The sequence below is a fragment of the Euphorbia lathyris genome, chromosome 9 (genome assembly GCF_963576675.1).
Source record: "Euphorbia lathyris chromosome 9, ddEupLath1.1, whole genome shotgun sequence".
In the NCBI taxonomy this organism is placed as follows: Eukaryota; Viridiplantae; Streptophyta; class Magnoliopsida; order Malpighiales; family Euphorbiaceae; genus Euphorbia; species Euphorbia lathyris.
Genome location: NC_088918.1, coordinates 79,115,669 through 79,135,303, shown reverse-complemented (window position 1 = coordinate 79,135,303; position 19,635 = coordinate 79,115,669). Strand labels below are relative to the sequence as shown.

The 19,635-nt window shown below is 33.6% G+C and overlaps 2 protein-coding genes across 2 annotated transcripts; both read left to right on the top strand.

The window, feature by feature from the left end:
* The first annotated feature begins 1,221 nt into the window (after window positions 1–1,221).
* LOC136206825 (metal tolerance protein C4) lies at window positions 1,222–10,642 on the top strand. The gene is made up of 13 exons (XM_065998007.1): window positions 1,222–1,654; window positions 1,755–1,809; window positions 2,968–3,100; window positions 3,220–3,275; window positions 4,191–4,305; window positions 4,444–4,501; window positions 4,590–4,708; window positions 5,082–5,201; window positions 7,134–7,235; window positions 7,326–7,398; window positions 7,791–7,858; window positions 8,740–8,800; window positions 10,311–10,642. The coding sequence occupies exons 1-13, from the start codon at window positions 1,366–1,368 to the stop codon at window positions 10,436–10,438; spliced, it is 1,377 nt and encodes a 458-aa protein (XP_065854079.1). The 5' UTR covers window positions 1,222–1,365; the 3' UTR covers window positions 10,439–10,642.
* A 4,257-nt stretch (window positions 10,643–14,899) lies between these two features.
* Window positions 14,900–17,481, top strand: LOC136206225 (large ribosomal subunit protein uL30x). Its single transcript, XM_065997193.1, has 6 exons — window positions 14,900–15,169; window positions 15,268–15,365; window positions 15,451–15,508; window positions 16,755–16,834; window positions 16,917–17,019; window positions 17,106–17,481. The coding sequence occupies exons 1-6, from the start codon at window positions 14,990–14,992 to the stop codon at window positions 17,319–17,321; spliced, it is 735 nt and encodes a 244-aa protein (XP_065853265.1). The 5' UTR covers window positions 14,900–14,989; the 3' UTR covers window positions 17,322–17,481.
* The last annotated feature ends 2,154 nt before the right edge of the window (window positions 17,482–19,635 follow it).

The following is a 19,635-nucleotide window of genomic DNA, read 5'->3' as shown; positions in this document are numbered from 1 at the left end:
CACGAGTTAGACGGGGATAGATTTGTCCTACCATCCCCATCCCCATCCCCGCGGGGATTCCCATCCCGTTTAAAATCACTTTTTTCGCTATTCCACATCCACACGGGGAATCACCATTTATATTAAAAAAAAATCAGTATATATTTGTTTTCTCTTCTCTTTTCTAATTCTAGGTTTTGTTGAAAAGAATGACAAAGATACTATATCTTTAGTTTAGTAAAAATATCTATTTAGTCCTCGACTAATATTTTATTTATCCCATTTAATTTTTTAATTTAAAAATAAGTCTATTTAATTTAAATTAAATGTTATAAATTATACTATTTAAAGTATAATTTTAATTATAATAGGAAATAATTGGGATCCGTCGGGGATCGGGTCGGGGATCCCAACAGGGCGGGGATACCATTTTCCATCCCCGTCCCATCCCATCACGAGGGATAAAAGTTATCCCAATGTCTATTCCATGAGAATTCTTATTGATGATTGTCGGTTCCGGTCGGAATAGGTCACCAACGAGAACAAGTAATTCCTGCCCCACTTGCATCCCTAAATAGATCACTTTAAATAGATTAGGAATTTTTACGTGCACTTTAATGAACAAGTGAATTTGCTCACGTATTAAATAGATAGCTAAGAGATTATTTCAAGCAATAGACATCACTTGAACACCTTTTTCACGTATTAAGCCAACTAAATAGGCTTAAAGCACTTTTTGACCCCTGATCTATCCAAAATTTGTACATTTGGCTCCTGACCTATTATTTGGTCATATTTGGCCCATGACCTATCAAATTGGATAAAATCTAACGCATATTAAATGAAAAATTAACTTTGTTGGAAAATTAACGGCAGTAACCAATACAAAAATAACACATGCCACATAAATAAAATTAATTTTCACTCTATCGGAACACTAGAAAAAGTTTTTAAGATTTGTTTACTGTGTAAAATAGTTACTGTTGCCATCTCCAGTTGAAAATTAATTTTATTTATGTGTTATGTGTCATTTTTGTATTGGTGACTGCTGTTAATTTTCCAACAAAGTTAATTTTCCATTCAATATGGGTTGAATTTTATCTAATTTGATAGGTCATGGCCAAATATGACCAAATAATAGGTCAGGAGCCAAATGCATAAATTTTGAATAAGTCCGGGGTCAAAAAGTGTTTTAAGCCCAACTAAATATATAGGGAAAACTATCATCATGAGAGAGTAGACTAGACTAGAGAGAGAAACTGAGAAACCAGTCTTCTTTAGCTTTCAACTGATGCTGCCACTTCTCTCTCTTTCTCTTCTCTTCCTAAACCCTGAGTTACGCCATTGTTAAAACCTTGAGTTTCTCTGTTCCTTCCGTTTGTTTTAATGCCATCGTCATATCGTTTTCTCTCTCGCCTTTTCCACTCTCAAAACCACACTCATTCCATTCCTTCTTCTCTTTTATGGACTAAAGATTGCCGCTGTTTATTCACTCTGCACAGTCAAAACTCTGAATTCCCCATTTCCCCCAATTTCTCTAAACAATTTCTTGGTTCTTCTTCTTCTTTTACTCATTCCCGTTCGTTTTTCACTTTTAATTGCTCTAAACGGTTCCCGGTTTTGGATTTTGTTCCTTCCGATCATAGGAATAACAATTACTACTTAACTCGTCGCGGTGACTCTCTGTTCCATCTTTTTCCCCGTTGTAATTTACTTTTCTTTGGATTCTGAAATTGAAATTCAATTCTTCTTCCTTTTCTTTAATGTTAATGCAGGTTTCTTCAGGAGGGCTAAACAAGTACAGAAAATCGAAATTAATGACCAACATAGGTTACATTCTTTACTTTGTTTGTCATTTCTTTTTATGCAGTATTGGTTTCTTGGCATTTATGAAATGTAGTATTTAAAATTGATTTAGTGTTTAAGTTTCAAAATATAACCGCTGTTTTGCCCTATTACATGTCTCAGATGTGATAACATTATTGCAAGATTGTAAATCATATGCTTCATTTAACCAAAGATTGCTTGTTTTATAATTATGGCATAGAATATGGGGCTTTGTCTAGAAAAATGATGGACTAGGAACTCTTGATGTATAAATTGTTTTGATGTAAATATGTCTTTACATAGAGAACTTGATTCTTGCAGTTGTGATGGTTAAGAATTCTTGCTTTTTCTTTTCATTCAAGGGAGGCTAAAGCAGCCTAAGAACACTTAAAATTACATAGGACAATCTAAAACGCAAAAATTTAGAGAAAGAATCAGGATAAGTAGGTTTAACAACCCTGTTGATCATCATCAACCCTGTTTAGGAGATATCTTCAATCTTTTTGTTAAACTCTAGAAATTTGCCCCCTTCCATAACGTGGCGTATTCCTTTGCCCTTCACCGAGTTTTTGAACAGCGCTGCTCTTGCTTTAATTTTCCCACGCATCTTGATTGCCTTTGTTGGATCTGGAGAATTTCCACCTCTATTAAAGTACCGCCGGGAGGAAGAAAGGCTTATAGAAGCTAGCTGAACATCATCAATCACGCCTTGAAACTGATCAGACGGTACAAAAGCAACCGTTTGAAGGGAGGGGTCAAGGAGAGAGTTGTTTTTTAAAGGAGAAGGATACAAATTAATAGGAGCAGTTGGTGTGGTTTGAGCCTTGATAGCAGCAACATCCATTAAACAATCAGGATTTAAGTTCTCAGTGGAAAACTCCATGCATGATTGGGTCATGGTAGCCAAGGATTGATGCGCAGTTGAGCTAAAGAGGCCTTATGTGGAGGAGGGCCCATTTCTCTGAACTGTTCGCATATTGAAAAAACTATATTTGTTAGTGTATTGAAAAAACTATATTTGAAATGTTACTTGGACATTTTGGGGGTCATAAATTTACCCCTTGGAATTTTACAAGCTATATTGCACTTTCTTCTAGACCTATGCTTTGGAAATTGTTTGCAGCTCTTCTGACCGTATGATTTGTTTGTTATATTTGGCAGTCAAAGAGCAGTAACAACTGCATTATGGTGCAACTTCCTTGTCTTCTCTCTTAAGTTTGGGGTCTGGTTTACGACCTCTAGTCATGTGATGTTGGCTGAAGTTGTGCACTCAGTTGCAGATTTTGCTAACCAGGTAAAATTATGATGCTGCTACCAACTAAAAGTTATCTTGTTTTTTCTTTGATATATTAAATCTTAACATGACCTACCAACTACTGAATGCACAGAAACTAATTAATGTTGACATTGTAGGCGCTCCTTGCTTATGGCTTGAGTAGCTCAAGGCGTGCACCGGATGCTATTCATCCGTATGTTCCCACCTTTTTCTACTATCTTTGATGTTGTCATTGATTTTATTTTTGTTTGTGTTTGATGTTAAACACGTACTTGACAAGTCCAACAATTCATTTGTAGCAATGTGCATATAGTAATTAACATTTAAGAGTTTGGAACCAGCACTAATTTCTATTGAACTTCAGAAAATTTATACAGCAATACAAAACATCAGTTACAACTGACTTCCATAACTTCTCCTAAACATAAGCAATAACTGAATAACTTCTCCTGAATTCAAATAATTAAATAAAACATTATCAGTGCATTTGAATGATTTGTTACTGGAAAATTTTGCAAATTGTACAATTATGGTGCATTATTTGTATATATTCATTGGGTTAAATTACACCCATGGCCACTTAATTTTCATGGTATGACCACTAAACTTCAAAACGTAACATAAAAATCACTCAACTTTACACTTTCTAATATTGTGGCCATGAAACTTCAATTAACGCCTCAAAATGACCGTTGACGACCTCAAAATGGGGACGTCCAAGAATTAAAGTTGTTTAGAACCACATTTACCATGGAACTTTATTTTCCAAAATCACCATTTCCAAAGCTTTCTCTCTCTAAACAATCACTTTATCTCTCCTAACCAAACAACATGAACTCAAAAAGTTGAAGAATTAAAGTTGCTTAGAATATCATCAATTCTTGGAATTTTCTATTTTGAGGTCATTAACGGTCATTTGAGGTGTTAACTACAGTTTAGTGGCTATAATGTTAGAAAGTGTAAAGTTGAGTGACTTTTATGTTACGTTTTGAAGTTTAGTGGCCATAATGTTGGTTGAGTTAAAGTTCAATGGCTATGGGTGTAATTTAGTGTTATTATTATTTGTGATTGGTGGAGATGCTGAAGTCATTTCCATTATGCTGCACAGGTATGGCTATTCCAAGGAGAGGTTCGTTTGGTCCTTGATATCTGCTGTAGGTATCTTTTGCCTAGGGTCTGGAGCTACAATTGTTAACGGAGTTCAGAACTTGTGGACTGCACATGTAAGTAATTGGTCATTTACTAGTGGAATTTTTATTTCTTTAAAATGCTTAATGTCGTTCCTCCATTCAACTTGTGTTCTATCCATAATATATTTATCTTCTTGTGTATGATTTTCTATTTTCTATTACGTTTTTCAGCCTCCTGAAAACATTAAGTATGCTGCTTTGGTCCTTGGTGGTTCATTTATCATTGAAGGTACATAATTGACAGGTCTCTTATTAGTGCGAGGACTGTTTCTAGCTAATTTCACAGATTCATACTTTTCCCTGTTATCTTATTGCAGGTGCCTCTCTTATCGTTGCCATACAAGCAGTGAAGAAAGGTGCAGCTGCAGAAGGAATGAAAGTGAGGGACTATGTCTGGCGCGGTCATGATCCAACATCTGTTGCAGTGATGACAGAGGTATCTTATTATGCCATTGTCTTTGTTTAGTATCATTCTCTGAAAATGTAATTCTAAACTGAGTGGAATGAATGAGATATTAAATTCCTCAATTCTGTTTTGATTTAGGACAGTTCGATATATTGACTTCTCTTGAAGGATATGGATGAAGACCAAAATTTTGGATCTTTTGCGTTGATGTTGTAATGAGATAATACACTTTTTATGGATGTTAAATTGCTCTGTTTCTCCAATTCTCCTTTGTTTTTGCCTTAAAACTTTTATTATATTACAAAATGTGCTATTTTGGAAAAACTGAGACTATTGTCATTTATTATAAGAAATAATTTAGCTATCAGGTTGACAATGTTTGCTAATAATGGAAGTTTTGTAGGACGGTGCTGCAGTAACAGGACTTATGATTGCTGGTGCATCGTTGGTAGCAGTGAATACTACTGGCAATGCAATCTATGATCCTATAGGTTCAATTGTTGTTGGCAACCTCCTTGGAATGGTATGTTCACTCAACCAAAAGTTATATGTGAAAGTTATGTTGACTTGAGGAACATTTTATTTTTATCCCTTTTGACACAACACGGAATTATGTAGGGGATAGTTTATTGTTATTCTCAGGAAAAAGGTTTGCGAACCTGCTTATTGGAAACTAATAGCTTATCTTTTACTTCTTGAATAATTCTTTGTGTGCTATTAGTTTGTCTTGTTCGGTAATAATACTGAGTGATATTGTAATCAGGGATGCCAATTTGCTTGGTTATTTCAAAGTTAGCGTCAATCTGTGGCTTAAATTATGGAGTTACACTGTGACTCTATTCAAAGATGTTTCCCTAAGTGGTTTGCTTCTACTTGGCACAATTTCATTTTATTGATGCTAGATTGCTAAAAGTAGATTTGGTACATGCTCACAAGACAAGCATGCAAGTCTATTGGACATTTTAGTAATAGAAATGCAGAAGGCCATGAAATTTCGTGTGATTTGTTTTCACAAAATAAGGTGGAATGGAGAACAAGAAAATGCCTTGAACCCATTCACTAATGAATGAAGCATAGAAGCTTAAACAGTGGCCAGATGTTTGGTGGTCGATCATATCTAAGAGAATTTGTAATTGCAAAGTGTCTTCTATCAGTATTTTCATTTCGGGTGAGAATTTGTAATTGCAAAGTGTATGCTGGACCTGGTATTTTTTGAGGTGGAGTACTGAAGTGGTCGAGGGCGAGCCTTGGCGCGACGGTAAACGTTGTTGTCGTGTGACCAAGAGGTCACGGGTTCGAGTCTTAGGAGCGGCCTCTTGCCAAATAAATTGGCAGGGGAAGGCTTGCCCCCAGTACACCCTTGTGGTGGGACCCCTCCCCGGACCCTCGCTCAGCGGGGACGCGTAGTGCGACCGGGCCGCCCTTTTTTTTAGTACTGAAGTGGTCGTGACCACTCATAATTAGGCAACAAAGAGTATGATAGCAATGAAGACTATGATGATCCATTCCATTGTCAAGTTTAATTTTTCTGTTCCTTTTGTTTCCACAATGATTTATTTCTTGAAGTTTTAATGTGGTAAAGTTCGTAGTTATAAAGATTGCTCCTTTATTAGCACTTGTTAAGTTGTCTATTAGAAGGGAGTTCATATGATATGCACATCTGAATAGAAATCACAAACACGGATTCAGTTGCATCATCTGTCAAACTGGTTAGTTATTGTCATGAACCAATTGAACTAAAAGCTTTAGCTGATAGTTGAGGCCCAATTCATATTAATATTTGAGACACACCCGCACACGAATGCCCATTGGGCTTGAAGTGTGTATAACACAGGCCCATCTTACCATGTGTTGAAATTAAATCAACAAATGGGGGTTGCCAGGATTCGAACCTTGATCACTTGGTCAAAGAGGCTCCGAATCCTGGCAACCCTATTTGTTGATTTAATTTCAACACATGGTAAGATGGGCTTGTGTTGTACACGCTTCACATTCGCGTGCGGAGTGTGTCAGGTATTAATATGAATTGGGCCTTAACTATGAGCTTAAGCTTTTAGTTCAACTTGTTCCATGACAGTTATGAATGAAGTACCATTCTTCTACATTCAAAGAACTCTTGAGATATTAGCTCTACTTGTTCATGGTTGGAAAATTTGAGGCATAAGACATCTGGGATAGGATGTTTATGTTTGCCAATTGCATTAAGGAAAAGATTACATATATTCTGTTAGTACTTTTTGCTTCCTTATTTAGTTCTCTTTGCCCTTTTACTCTCTTTTGGTGATGATGATGTTTGTGTGGTGACTAGTGGGCGGCTCCAAAATGTTTCTGCTCTCAATATGTGGAGAATAGCTCAGAAATGGAAACCTAATTATTATTAATCTGGAGAGTCAAAAAGTTCTTTCACTGTAACCTTAGATTGAGGTAACTATAAATCTTATTGAATGTTCTACAGGTGGCTATATTTCTTATTCAGAGGAATCGGCATGCTTTGATTGGTAGAGCAATGGATGACCATGATATGGAAAAGGTTCTGCATTTCTTAAGAAATGACCCGGTATTGTAATAAACCAATTTTACTTCAATGAAGTATTGCTTTTCCTGCTCATACCTCTATAGTGTTAACATATATTCCCTTTTGTTGAAGGTTGTAGATTCATTATATGATTGTAAAAGTGAGGTGATTGGACCTGGATTCTTCAGATTTAAAGCAGAAATAGGTGATTTTCTTGCTCTTTTCTATCCTTCTCTGTTTCGTTTGAGTTCACGTTTATGAATGTTGGTTCATGTGCATATTTTTAGTAAATATGCAACGGAGTGTCTGATGAATAGATGCTAAAAGCTATTAAATGGAGATGCATTTTCAATACAGTTAGTTATTCTTGAGTATGCGGATAAACCCTCAAATTTTGGAAATACGATTTACATGACCCTCTCTGCATTTTATGAAACTTTCACTCCAGACATTGCTTGAGAATGAAATGTTAAATTAGAGTAGAAATACTTATGATAATAATTTTCACCTTTACTTCACATCATGTGGAATATTACTTTGTGAAGAAACGCTAATTGTTGGATATCGATATGGTCTGATGATGTGTCAATGTAACAGATTTTAATGGAGTGGTGGTCGTGCAGAATTACCTAAAGAGAACTGGACGTGAAGAATGGGCCAAACAGGTTTAATAGTTTAAGCTTTTCCTTTGAGATATTTCTCAAAGAATCTGTAATATTTTAATATTTTATTATTTTGTATGTTAGGAGGTACTTTATTATGATTATTATCAACGACCTTTTTTACTTTCTTGTGTTCACTACTGGAATCTCGAATACCAAGGCTTCAGGTTCATTCTAGGACAAAAAATTACGTCATTGTGTGAAGTAACTGTGATGCTGAAAGGGTGTCAAAACGGGTTATTAGTCATAATAGTGTCATGTAATCTATATATTCCACACGGTTATATATAAATATAAATGACACAAAAATGATAATTGTGTCAAATGGGTCTTGTTAAGCGGGTTGTCTCGTAATTCGTGACAGTCTTGAAATACTAATGCCAAAAGCTTGAGGAATTTGAATTGTGTTGTGGGGCGTAAAATTGCCCCATTCGGATCCTACCTTACGAAGTCTAGAACAAGTCCTAAGTTCTATATTGCAATATTCTAAGTCAACTAGTGTTCATATGGATTTTGACTAGTCAAATGAATTTGTTCATTCACAGTTAGATCTAGGTTTATTAGATCTAAGCCTGAAGATGATTTTAATCTACCCTAAGATTCTAATAAAGTCTAGATACAACGGTGACCGACCAAATTCATTTAGTAAGCCAGGGTCCATGTGAACACTACTCCTTGCACTGTATGTAATATTGTGTTCAGATTACTTGTTTTGCTTTCCTATCCTATATTGCAAACATGTCTTTTTCGAGCAGTTGTCTGAGGATTGAACAAGAACCATATTGCTCCTCCTATTCTTCTTATAATAATATGAGAGTTTCTAATCTGTTTTGTGGCTTTTCGGATTCATTAGCATGTAACTAATTAGTACCTGTGATATGCAGTTTCGCGAAGGTGCAAAGGAAAAAGACGATGCCGAACTGCTCAAGATAATGTCAAACTATGGTATTTTATATTTTATCTTGTGCTCATTCCGGGGTAAAAGTACAAAAGGCACAAATAAACTTTGCAATTCAGGATTCAATTAACTTTTTAGGCGAATACGCTCTTTACCTTCGGTTTTTTAGCAAATTCAGTTGAACTCGCTAGTTTTCTCGTAAATACAGAGTCTACTAAATTGACCTAAAATGTAAGGTGGAGGGCGTATTTGACCGTGAAAGTTAATTCGGACGTACTTCTCTCGACAATGATGCTTTACGTACTACTATCTGATATATTTCATCTTGTGATCATTCTGGGGTAAAAGTACAAAAGGCACAAATAAATAAAGTTTATTCAGACGTATTTCTCTGATGCTTTATGTACTACTATCCGATATATTTTATCTTGTGATCATTCTGGGGTAAAAGTACAAAAAGCATAAATAAATTTTGCAATTCAGGATTCGAATTAACTTCTTAGGTCGAAGATGCACTTCACCTTCCATTTTTTAGCAAATTCAGTTGAACTCGCTAGTTTTCTCGTAAATGCAGAGTCTACTAAATTGACCTAAAATGTAAGGTGGACAGCGTATTTGACCACAAAAGTTAATTTGGACGTATTTCTATCGACGATGATGCTTTATGTACTACTATCTGATATATTTTATCTTGTGATCATTCTGGGGTAAAAGTACAAAAGGCACAAATAAAGAAAGTTAATTCGGATGTATTTCTCTCGACGATGATGCTTTATGTACTACTATCCGATATATTTTATCTTGTGATCATTCTGGGGTAAAAGTACAAAAGGCACAAATAAACTTTGATTCAGGATTCAAATTAACTTTTTAGGTCGAATACGCCCTTTACCTTCCATTTTTTAGCAAATTCAGTTGAACTCGCGAGTTTTCTCGTAAATACAGAGTCTACTATATTAACCTAAAATGTAAGGTGGAGGGCGTATTTGACCCCAAAAAGTTAATTTGGACGTATTTCTCTTGATGATGATGCATTATGTACTACTATCGGGTATATTTTATCTTGTGATCATTCTGGAGTAAAAGTACAAAAAGCATAAATAAACTTTGCAATTCAGGATTCAAATTAACTTCTTAGGTCGAATACGCTCTTTACCTTCCACTTTTTAGCAAATTCAGTTGAACTCGATAGTTTTCTCGTAAATACGGAGTCTACTAAATTTACCTAAAATGTAAGGTGGGGGCATATTTGACCGTGAAAGTTAATTTGGACATATGTCTTTCGACCTGTGAAGTTGAGGATGATGCTTTACCTTCCATCTTTTAGCAAATTCAGTTGAACTCGCGAGTTTTCTCATAAATACAGGGTCTACTAAGTTGACCTAAAATGTAAGGTGGAGTGTGTATTTGACCCTGAAAGTTAATTTGGACGTATGTCTCTCGACCTGTTAAGTTGAGGATGATGCTTTACGTAGTACTATCCGATCTTTCTTTTCTGGTGTGTAGTACTTGCAGCATTTCGCGTGTTCCAGTTAACAGGTCTCTCTCTCTTTGCAGGTGAGGAAGTAGTTACTGCTTTAGGCAGCGAAGTCGATAGGCTCGAAAAGGAGATTCAGGAGCTTGTTCCAGGGATTAAGCATGTTGATATTGAAGCTCATAATCCAGTAGAACTACCAATTAAGTGATTACTGCATCTTCATGTATTTTTGTATCTAATATAAAGTTTGGATGAATATTCTTCATGCAAATATAGAGCATGCCATATGATAGGCTTTTTTTTTTTGCCCCAATTGGCCAATTATCATTTTGTAGCATTTGAAAATATGTGTTACATTACAACAATGGATAGCTTGAAATTGGGTGTTATGAGAACTTGATTCTGCATCTTATCTTGAATGATTCTGAAAGGAAGAATTCTTGTGTTTGTAGGGTGAAATGCGCAGATGGTTGTTTCAAAATGGTCACTCAATTTCAATTCGTCTCAATAAAACCACTCCACTTTGAATTTTGTCTCAATTAGGTTATCCTGACGATTTTAATGATTAAAAATGATCGGAATGATGACATAAGTGACACATCAATATGAGTCAACTCGGATATCGATCGAAATGACAAATGACATTCATTTATGCGCTACCTGACAGCTATGTGTCGTTTATTTTTATGAAAAAAAAATAAAATTTATTTTTTTTATAAAAATAACCGATATGTGGTTGTCACGTGTCGTTTTGGTTAGACATTTAAGTTAATTCATGCTCATGTGTTAGTCATGACATTATTCTGATGCATTTTAACCACTGAAATTGTCAGAGTGGCCTAATTGAGACAAAACTCAAAATTGAATGATTTTATTGAGACAAATTGAATTTGAGTGACCATTTTGAAGTAACCATATAAGTTGAGTGGCCAATGGTGCATTTAACCATGTGTTTGTATGTTTGATAGGTTTGTTATTAATCTATGAAGCATTGGTTCTGGTGCGGATGCAACAAACGATATTTTTAAAAAATACGAGACACGGGTGCGGCAGGACACGATAAATTTTATATAATTAATTATGTATATATATATTACATATAAAAATATATATAAAAAAAACTTGATAAATCACAAATCAGTCATTTTATAAATTATAAAAAAACATTCATAATAAGCATCAATAACAACATCTACTAAAATTGAACCTACTATATCATAAAAAAAAAAAAACATGTAAGAATTGAACCTACTGTATCATATAAAAAAATTGATGATAAACCTAACTAAACCTAATTGATCATACTTTAGAATCTATATATGCATCATAAACCTAATTTTAATTTACAAATTATAAATATAGACCTAACCAAAAATACTTACACTAATGAAAGGAGAGGAGTAATACAGTACAGATGAAACACAAAGGAGATGAAAAGTAGATGACTTCACAGCAAAAAAACGCAGACGAAGAGGAAGACTTCAACAACCAGAAAAACGCAGAGAAGAGAAAGATTACCACAAGAAAAATGCACAAACAAGCAACAAATATATCGCACAGGAAAAGGAAAAGTCGCGATTGTTGAGAGAAAGCGACGGCTATATATTAGATTTTTTTAATCAAAATTTTATAATTAAACCATCTATTTTTTAAAAAGAATTAAGAAAAAGCCCTAAACTTTTACAATTTTTTCCATGCAACTGTGTCCCAAGTCACAAACAAAAAAACGCAGGGGACACGTTTTTGTCATGTCGGACATGAATCTGACCATGTCCCCGACGAGTCGGACACCGCCACGCCGACCCCGAGAAAGAGTCCATGCTTCGTAGTTATTAATCAAGTATGGTCATGAATTTAGAGTAAATTACTTTCATGACCCTCAGAATTATAGCGTTAACATTATGATCGTTGAACTTTGACATACGGATTTTTAGAATTTAAAATTACTGTAAGATAACATTTCATTTTTTTTGGGAGAGCCTTTTTAAAGAAAATGGGGTTTGAACTCATATTTTTCGCCCACCTTTGGTGAGTTTATTTTTTGGACCACTGTTCAAAACCAAGGTCGCCTGAACTGTCTAGGTGTTCGAAATCGAGAATCCGTCGTGATTTTTTCCGAGTAGTTCCTCCAGGCATCTTTTGTGGTCCTTAAGGGATTTTTAGCCGCTTGAATTCCGCCGAGACCCCCTCAATGCTGCATTGGCGCCGTCTAAGCGACGATGAACAAACGTGTTTTTTATTATGAATTTTTTTTTTTATAATTCATGTTTGAGTTGTTTTAATGATATTGTTGTTGAAATGTTGATATTTGCTAATTTATAAAAATACATATTACAAATATATATGTTTATTTATATTAAATAATTTTATATTATTATTTTTAGATAGTATAATACATATTTTAATTGAATTTATATAACAATTTGTTGATTAATAAATAAAAAATATACAAATACAAATTCGATTAATCCCCAACTAATCTCCGATTAATTCTCAAGAGCTTTGTCCTTCCGATTAGTGTCTAATGTTTTTTACAATCTTGGTTTGGACTATGTTCAATTGATTGTTTTTTTTTTTGTTTCGGGTCAAGTTTAAACAGAGGCTCGAGTTTGTTTTTTAAAGTCCATACAATCCCAGTGATAAAAAAAAGTTCATAAGCACTTGGTAGAAATTGCCTTATTGTCAATCTAGAGGTAGAATGGTAATTTCACGTGGAAGCCTATAAAGGGATAATATTTATTTTCTTTATATTCATTACGTTAAAGGTTAATTATAAGCAGATGACACATGGTTATACGGATTTACATATGAATACTTGTGATATTTTTTTTTTTATTATAAACACAAGTCTGTGGTTTAAAAAAAAAAATTATATTTTTTTATTATTTTGCCAAATTTGACACATGAAAATTTTTGAGAAATTAAATTGACCAAATATGCAAACTTTAGAGTTTAATTATACCATTTATAGAATTAAAAGTAAAATTTAGATTGACCGATAAAAATAATTTCATATAAAATAATTATATAAATCACGTGTATTTTTATATCTTATCATTTTAAAATATTAAAAATAATTATTCATAAGAATCACGTGTATTTCATATAAGGCTCCCTTTATTTCATAAAAATAATTTCTCTTGAAAAATATTTTCATAATTTTCTTTTCTTAAAAAGGAATATAAAATTAAGAATAAAATCAATGTTAAGTTGGTTTTTATTTCTCTAGAAAAAAAATAACTTTATATTTGTAAATGAAAATCTACTTTATCTTATTATTAAAAGTTTTTTATTTTACAAGAAAATCAATTTAATTTTTTATTCACAAATACTGAAAATCAATTTACTCTCTCCATTCCATATATCTAAGTTGGCAAAAATTCAATTTCCTTTTATTTTTGGAATAAAGTGCAAAAATATCTCTATCGTTTACACCTAGAAGCAATTTTACCCCTAACATATAAAATGGTGCAATTTTACCCCTAACGTTAGTAGCAATTTTACATCTAACGTTGTCAAGTTGGGTCAATTTTAGAAATAATTCATCAAACTATCTTTTCAGTGATGAATCTTGTTAGCTACACTTTATATGTGAGTCATTTTATCACTCATCAGATCATAAATATATGATTAGACGTGAAAAAATAAAAAAATACTATCTATTTTACGAGTTGGATAAAAAAAATTCGTCAAAGTAATAAATATTAACCTCAAATTCTATTATTAAATCACAGAAAATGTGAATTTTTTTTTCTCAAACGAACTGATATGCAATTGGTGCAGAATAAGGAACAAAATATTTGAGTTTTATAATAATGTCTGAAGTTGACACAACTTAACAACGTTAGGGTAAAATTGCTTTTGGTTGCCAACATTAAGTGTAAAACTGCATCATTTTAGACGTTAAGGGTAAAATTACTCATGGCTGCAAATGTTAGGGTATTTTTGCATCTTATCCCTATTTTTAGAAGAATTTCTATTTGATTTAGGGAAAAGTACAAAAATAAACCTTGTGGTTACACATGTTTTCGATCGACACCTTACGGTTTATAAATTTACAAAATGGTACCTTAAGGTTCATTTTGTTAGTAAACACAGACCAAATTGACTAACTGTGTTAAAAAAATCAAAAGCTAAAGAGAAAAGAGTTAATTTTATTCTTATATTTATTTATTTTATAAATTAACCATCTTTATTATCTAATTATCACAAACAAACCCCAAAATAAAAAATAAAAATCAATTACATCATTTTCTCTATTTCTCTTTAAATTTTTTTTTATTTTTCTTCTACTTTCTCTCTTCTCCCTCCTCTTTGTTAATTTCTCTTTTCCCTTTGACGTTTGACCTTTTTTTTTAACACCGTTAGTTAATTTAGTCTGTATTTACTAATAGACCTCAAAGTGCCATTTTATAAATTTTTAAACCACAAAGATACCGATAAAAAACAAATATAACTATATTTTTGTACATTTTCTTTCAATTTATTTACAAATAAAAAAGAAGCTCTCTTTTGGGCTTAGAGCCCATAATGAAGCCCAATCCATATATACGTGGAAAAAAATACTTATAAATTTTAAACGGCTCAGATTAGTTCTACAACTATCGAGCCAGATCTGGACCGTGGGATTAAAGAGGCCGGATCTACAAAAACCCTAAACGTCGAAACCCTATATTTGGGAGTGTGTTGAAAAGGTTAGGGTTTGATCCCCCAGAACTGAGAGTAACCAGAGCTCACATCCGCCGACAAGAAAAGAGAGATGAGTGGTGAGGAAGTGAAGGCGGTGGTGCCGGAATCTGTGTTGAAGAAGCAGAAGAGAAATGAAGAATGGGCTTTGGCTAAGAAACAAGAGTTAGTAGCTGCAAAGAAGAAAGCTACTGAGGGCCGCAAATTGATTTTCAACAGAGCGAAGAAGTACGCTAAGGAGTATGATCAGCAGGTTGTGTTCTGATTGCGACTTAGATTTCGTTTTTGTTCTTATTTTTCTCCTGTTGAATCGGCTTTTTCTCATGTTTGTGTGTGTCTCTGTTTCATCAGCAAAAGGAGCTGATGCAGCTTAAGCGTGAGGCTAAGCTGAAAGGAGGATTCTATGTCCCTCCAGAAGCTAAGCTATTGTTTATCATCAGGATTCGTGGGTATGCCTTTTGTTTTGTTATTTGCTGTTTCTCAAAAAAATTCCTCTAATCTGTTTGATAACAATTTTTTATACAAAACTTTCAGTATCAATGCCATGGACCCTAAGACAAGGAAGATTTTGCAGCTTATGCGTTTAAGACAGGTTAGTAGATAATGACTTGCTATATTACTCTATCATTGGATGGGTGCCATTGTTACCTAGAAATGACAATCTGTGGTTGAGATTTTTGTTTAATGTTCCCTTCTTTTCCTTTTCTGTTTTTTTTTTCTTTGTTTTTGTTCTATGAAGCATGGGATTGCAAGTTTCCATGACTGTATAAACATGTCTCCACTGAGTGATTGTGAATTTGATGATTTATGTTTGTTAACATTTTGCCCAATTTTCTTGTTTACTGCCGTCCTTCATAGATATAGATTGCTGTATGAGAAATATACAAGTTTTTTTGTGTTTTAAATGTAGTGGCATTCTTTCCAAGTACCTTATTGATTTCATCTTACTCTGATAGTTTTTGCTGGATTTTAGGCCATCTTTCCCCCCTTTTCCTTATTTTAGATGGTTAAGTTTCTCTTGTCTAGTAAATGTTAGAGCAACTAGTAAATAAATACTAAAACGCATATATAGTATATTAGAATTGTTCACCTATGTTGGTCAAACAATTGTGTTTTAAATGGAATTGATGTAAGAAACATGTTATGCCAAATTTTAATTTTGGAATTCTTTGTACTGGGTGTCAAGATTGAGAGGAATTGTTGGTGGTTTCCTGGTTTTAAATTGCTGTTGCTACCCATGAGGCTAAGGATTATTATAGTACCGTTAACTGCTCAATGAGGCCAAGGATTATTGCAGTATCCCTAAGTTCGATTTACTTTATGCCATTTCCTATTGGAAGGAGCTGTTGAATTATTAAAGGCCTAATATATCCCTTGCCTTCCAAACTTGTTTAGAAAAGTCTAGTGATCATTTCAACATTGAAAATGACCTATTAACCCCTTGAAGTTACTTATAGTGTCATGATGAAACCCCTAAGTCCTATGTGAGGGGAGCAGATTTTGACATGTTAAAGCATGAATCACTTTAAACAAGTTCAAGGGGCCAATAGGTGAATTTAAGCAAGTTTAATGAGTTAATTGGTTGTTCAGGAGGCAATTGCCTTTTTTGTCCAACTTGATGGGAATGATCTTTTTCTTTTTTGTGCGTGAGATCCACTATGGTTCTTGGAGAAGCAATGATTGCATTGTTATAGTCTGTTCAATGGTATAGATGAGCCCCGAGTTTGTATGACAGCTTAAGGGTGTTAAGGGTTCGGTTATGATTATATTCATATTCCTTCCTTTATACTTGTTGATCAATCACATGTTAATTGAACATTGTTGTTTTCTATCTACAGATATTTAATGGTGTTTTCCTGAAAGTGAACAAAGCAACAGTAAATATGCTGCAGAGAGTTGAGCCATATGTTACATATGGGTACGTCGAATTTCACCAACTCTTTTATAATATGCATCTCATCCGATTTCTGAACTTGATATATCTATTTAAATTGTTTCAGATATCCTAACTTGAAGAGTGTGAGGGAATTGATTTACAAGAGGGGTTACGGAAAAGTAACCCAACAAAGAATTGCGTTGACCGACAATTCAATCATCGAACAGGTGCATATGTTAAATGTTGTTTTGGTTAATATTAATTGGATCTCCTTAGTTGTGGTGTGCTCATAATGTGAACTCGATCGTTTCAGGTTCTCGGGAAGCATGAAATCGTCTGCTTGGAGGATCTGATCCACGAGATTATGACTGTCGGACCTCACTTCAAGGAGGCAAACAACTTCTTGTGGCCATTCCAGCTAAAAGCACCATTGGGAGGTTTGAAGAAGAAGAGAAATCACTATGTTGAAGGAGGTGATGCCGGAAACCGGGAAGACTACATCAATGAGCTAATAAGGAGGATGAATTAGGTATCTAGTTGATATTTGTTCTATTCAAGTTTTGATATTACTTTAGCACACTGGTAATTTTGCGACCTTGAATTGAATTGAATTGGTGGAATTTATGCTTTTTTGTTACTTGGACATGGTTTATTGTTATATCCAATACTTAAATGTTATTGCAGTTTTAGATCTTGCATTGGCAGCTATTTTCAGTCCTTTTCTTTAAAATTGATATTTATTATTATTATTATTATTATTATTATGATGTTTCCCAGTTCTCTTTTTTGTAATTAGTTTTATTCCAAACATCACATTTTAAAATGGTTGGTTAGAATTTAAAAACATTGTTGGGATATTACTAGATGTGGCAATTTTCTATACAATAGTGCATTATACATCAGCGTGGTGTATCACGGTGGTTTTCATCTGGTCATTGGCGCATCATGGACCTGGTCATTAGCGCATCATGGTCCACTTGGTCAATGGATGAACAAGTGAATTTAGTGGTTAACCTAATAAAAGGTCTAAACCATACGTAACCTTCTGAATTTGTCACTTTTGGTCATTTTGCCCTTTGATATTTAAAAGTGGTTTTAACAACTCCTCTTTTCATTATAACCGAACAAGATGAAGTTCCAATAAGAGGGGATTGCTAATACCACTTTTTAATAGTTGAGGGGGCAAATAGGTTGTCCCGGGGCAAAATGACTAAAATTGACAAGTTGAGGGGGTTGGGTATGGTTAGACCTTTATTAACATAACGAGTTATTTTTTAATTTAATATTTTGTTGAACATAATTAGTTTTTATTTTTATTGGATTAATTTCAAATAAAAAAACCTATTAATATATTATTCTCAACTCTAAAACAGCTATAAGAAGAGAAGATGACACATCAAATTATGTTTACCTATAAATTCATCAAAATTAATACAAATGCTAAAAGAACATCCAAAATGTAAAATAGTCGTGCACTTTTTAAATCTAATTCAATTAAGGGGTCATTTAGGTTAAACTCTAGAATTGGAGTCTATATCAAAGTTTAATGGAATGACAATGGTATTTTACAAACAACTTATAATTGTGACCAAGAACACGATGATGAAGAAGGAGAATGATTAGACTCGGAGGGCTTAATACATCACTAGCTTCTTGAATTTGTCCATAATAGTAGATTAACTCTTTGAATTTTGCAAGTGTCTCACCAGTTCCCTAAACTTGCTTATTTCGTATCACCAGTTTCCTAAATTTGTCCATAAAAATTGATCAGCTCAATTTTGTAAGTGTCTCACCATCTTCCTAAACTTGCTTATTCTGTAACAACTAAAACAAAAACCATAATACTAACTCGGATTAAGGTACAAAAATACCCCTAACATTTCGGGCCAGGAGTAATTTTACCCCTAACGTCTAAAATGGTACAACTTCACCCCTAATGTTGGAAGCTAAGAGCAATTTTACTTCTAACATTGATAAATTAGGTTAATTTGAGAAATAATTCATCAAACTGTCTTCTCGATCATAAATCTTGTCATCTACATTTCACACGTGTATCATTTTATCAGTAACAAATCACAAACATATGTTGGGATGTGAAAAAAAAAAAAAAATATACCGACTTTTATACGAATTGGACAAAAAAAATTAAAAAAACTCACCAAATTTATAAATTTACTCTTGGCTACTACTGTTAGGGGTAAAATTGCATCATTTTAGACGTTAGGAGGTAAAATTACTCTTGACCCAAAACGTTAGGGTATTTTTGCACCTTAATCCGAATTAATATTATGATTTTTTTATTTAGTTGTTACGGAGACATTTGCAAAGTTCAAGGAGCTAATAAATTTTTATGGACAAGTTTAGGGAGCTGGTGATACGAAATAAGCAAGTTTAGGGAGCTGATGAGACACTTGCAAAGTTCAGGGAGCCAATCTACTATTATGGACAAGTTCAGGGAGCTGATGATGTATAGATTGTGAAGTCAACGCATAAAGAGATCTAATTTACTCTTTGCAGAAGAAATTAAGTTTTCAATTTGGCTTTTATATGACGTATAAATGCTTGGGTGTGTTAAATCTTTAGAATATGAGTAGATTATAGAGTACTCCCTCCGTTCCATAATATTTGTCGTTCTAGAGAATTTTTTTTGTTCCATAATGTTTGACGTTTTGATTCATTCAATGCACATTAATTGATGTTTTACCAAATATATCCTTATTTAATTTGTCTTTTTATTTTAGGAATAGATACAAAATTAATTAATGGATGCAATTAATACAAGTTTAACAAAATCTTTTGGTAAATATTAATTACATTTCTTAATTCTTGTGTCCAATCTTAAA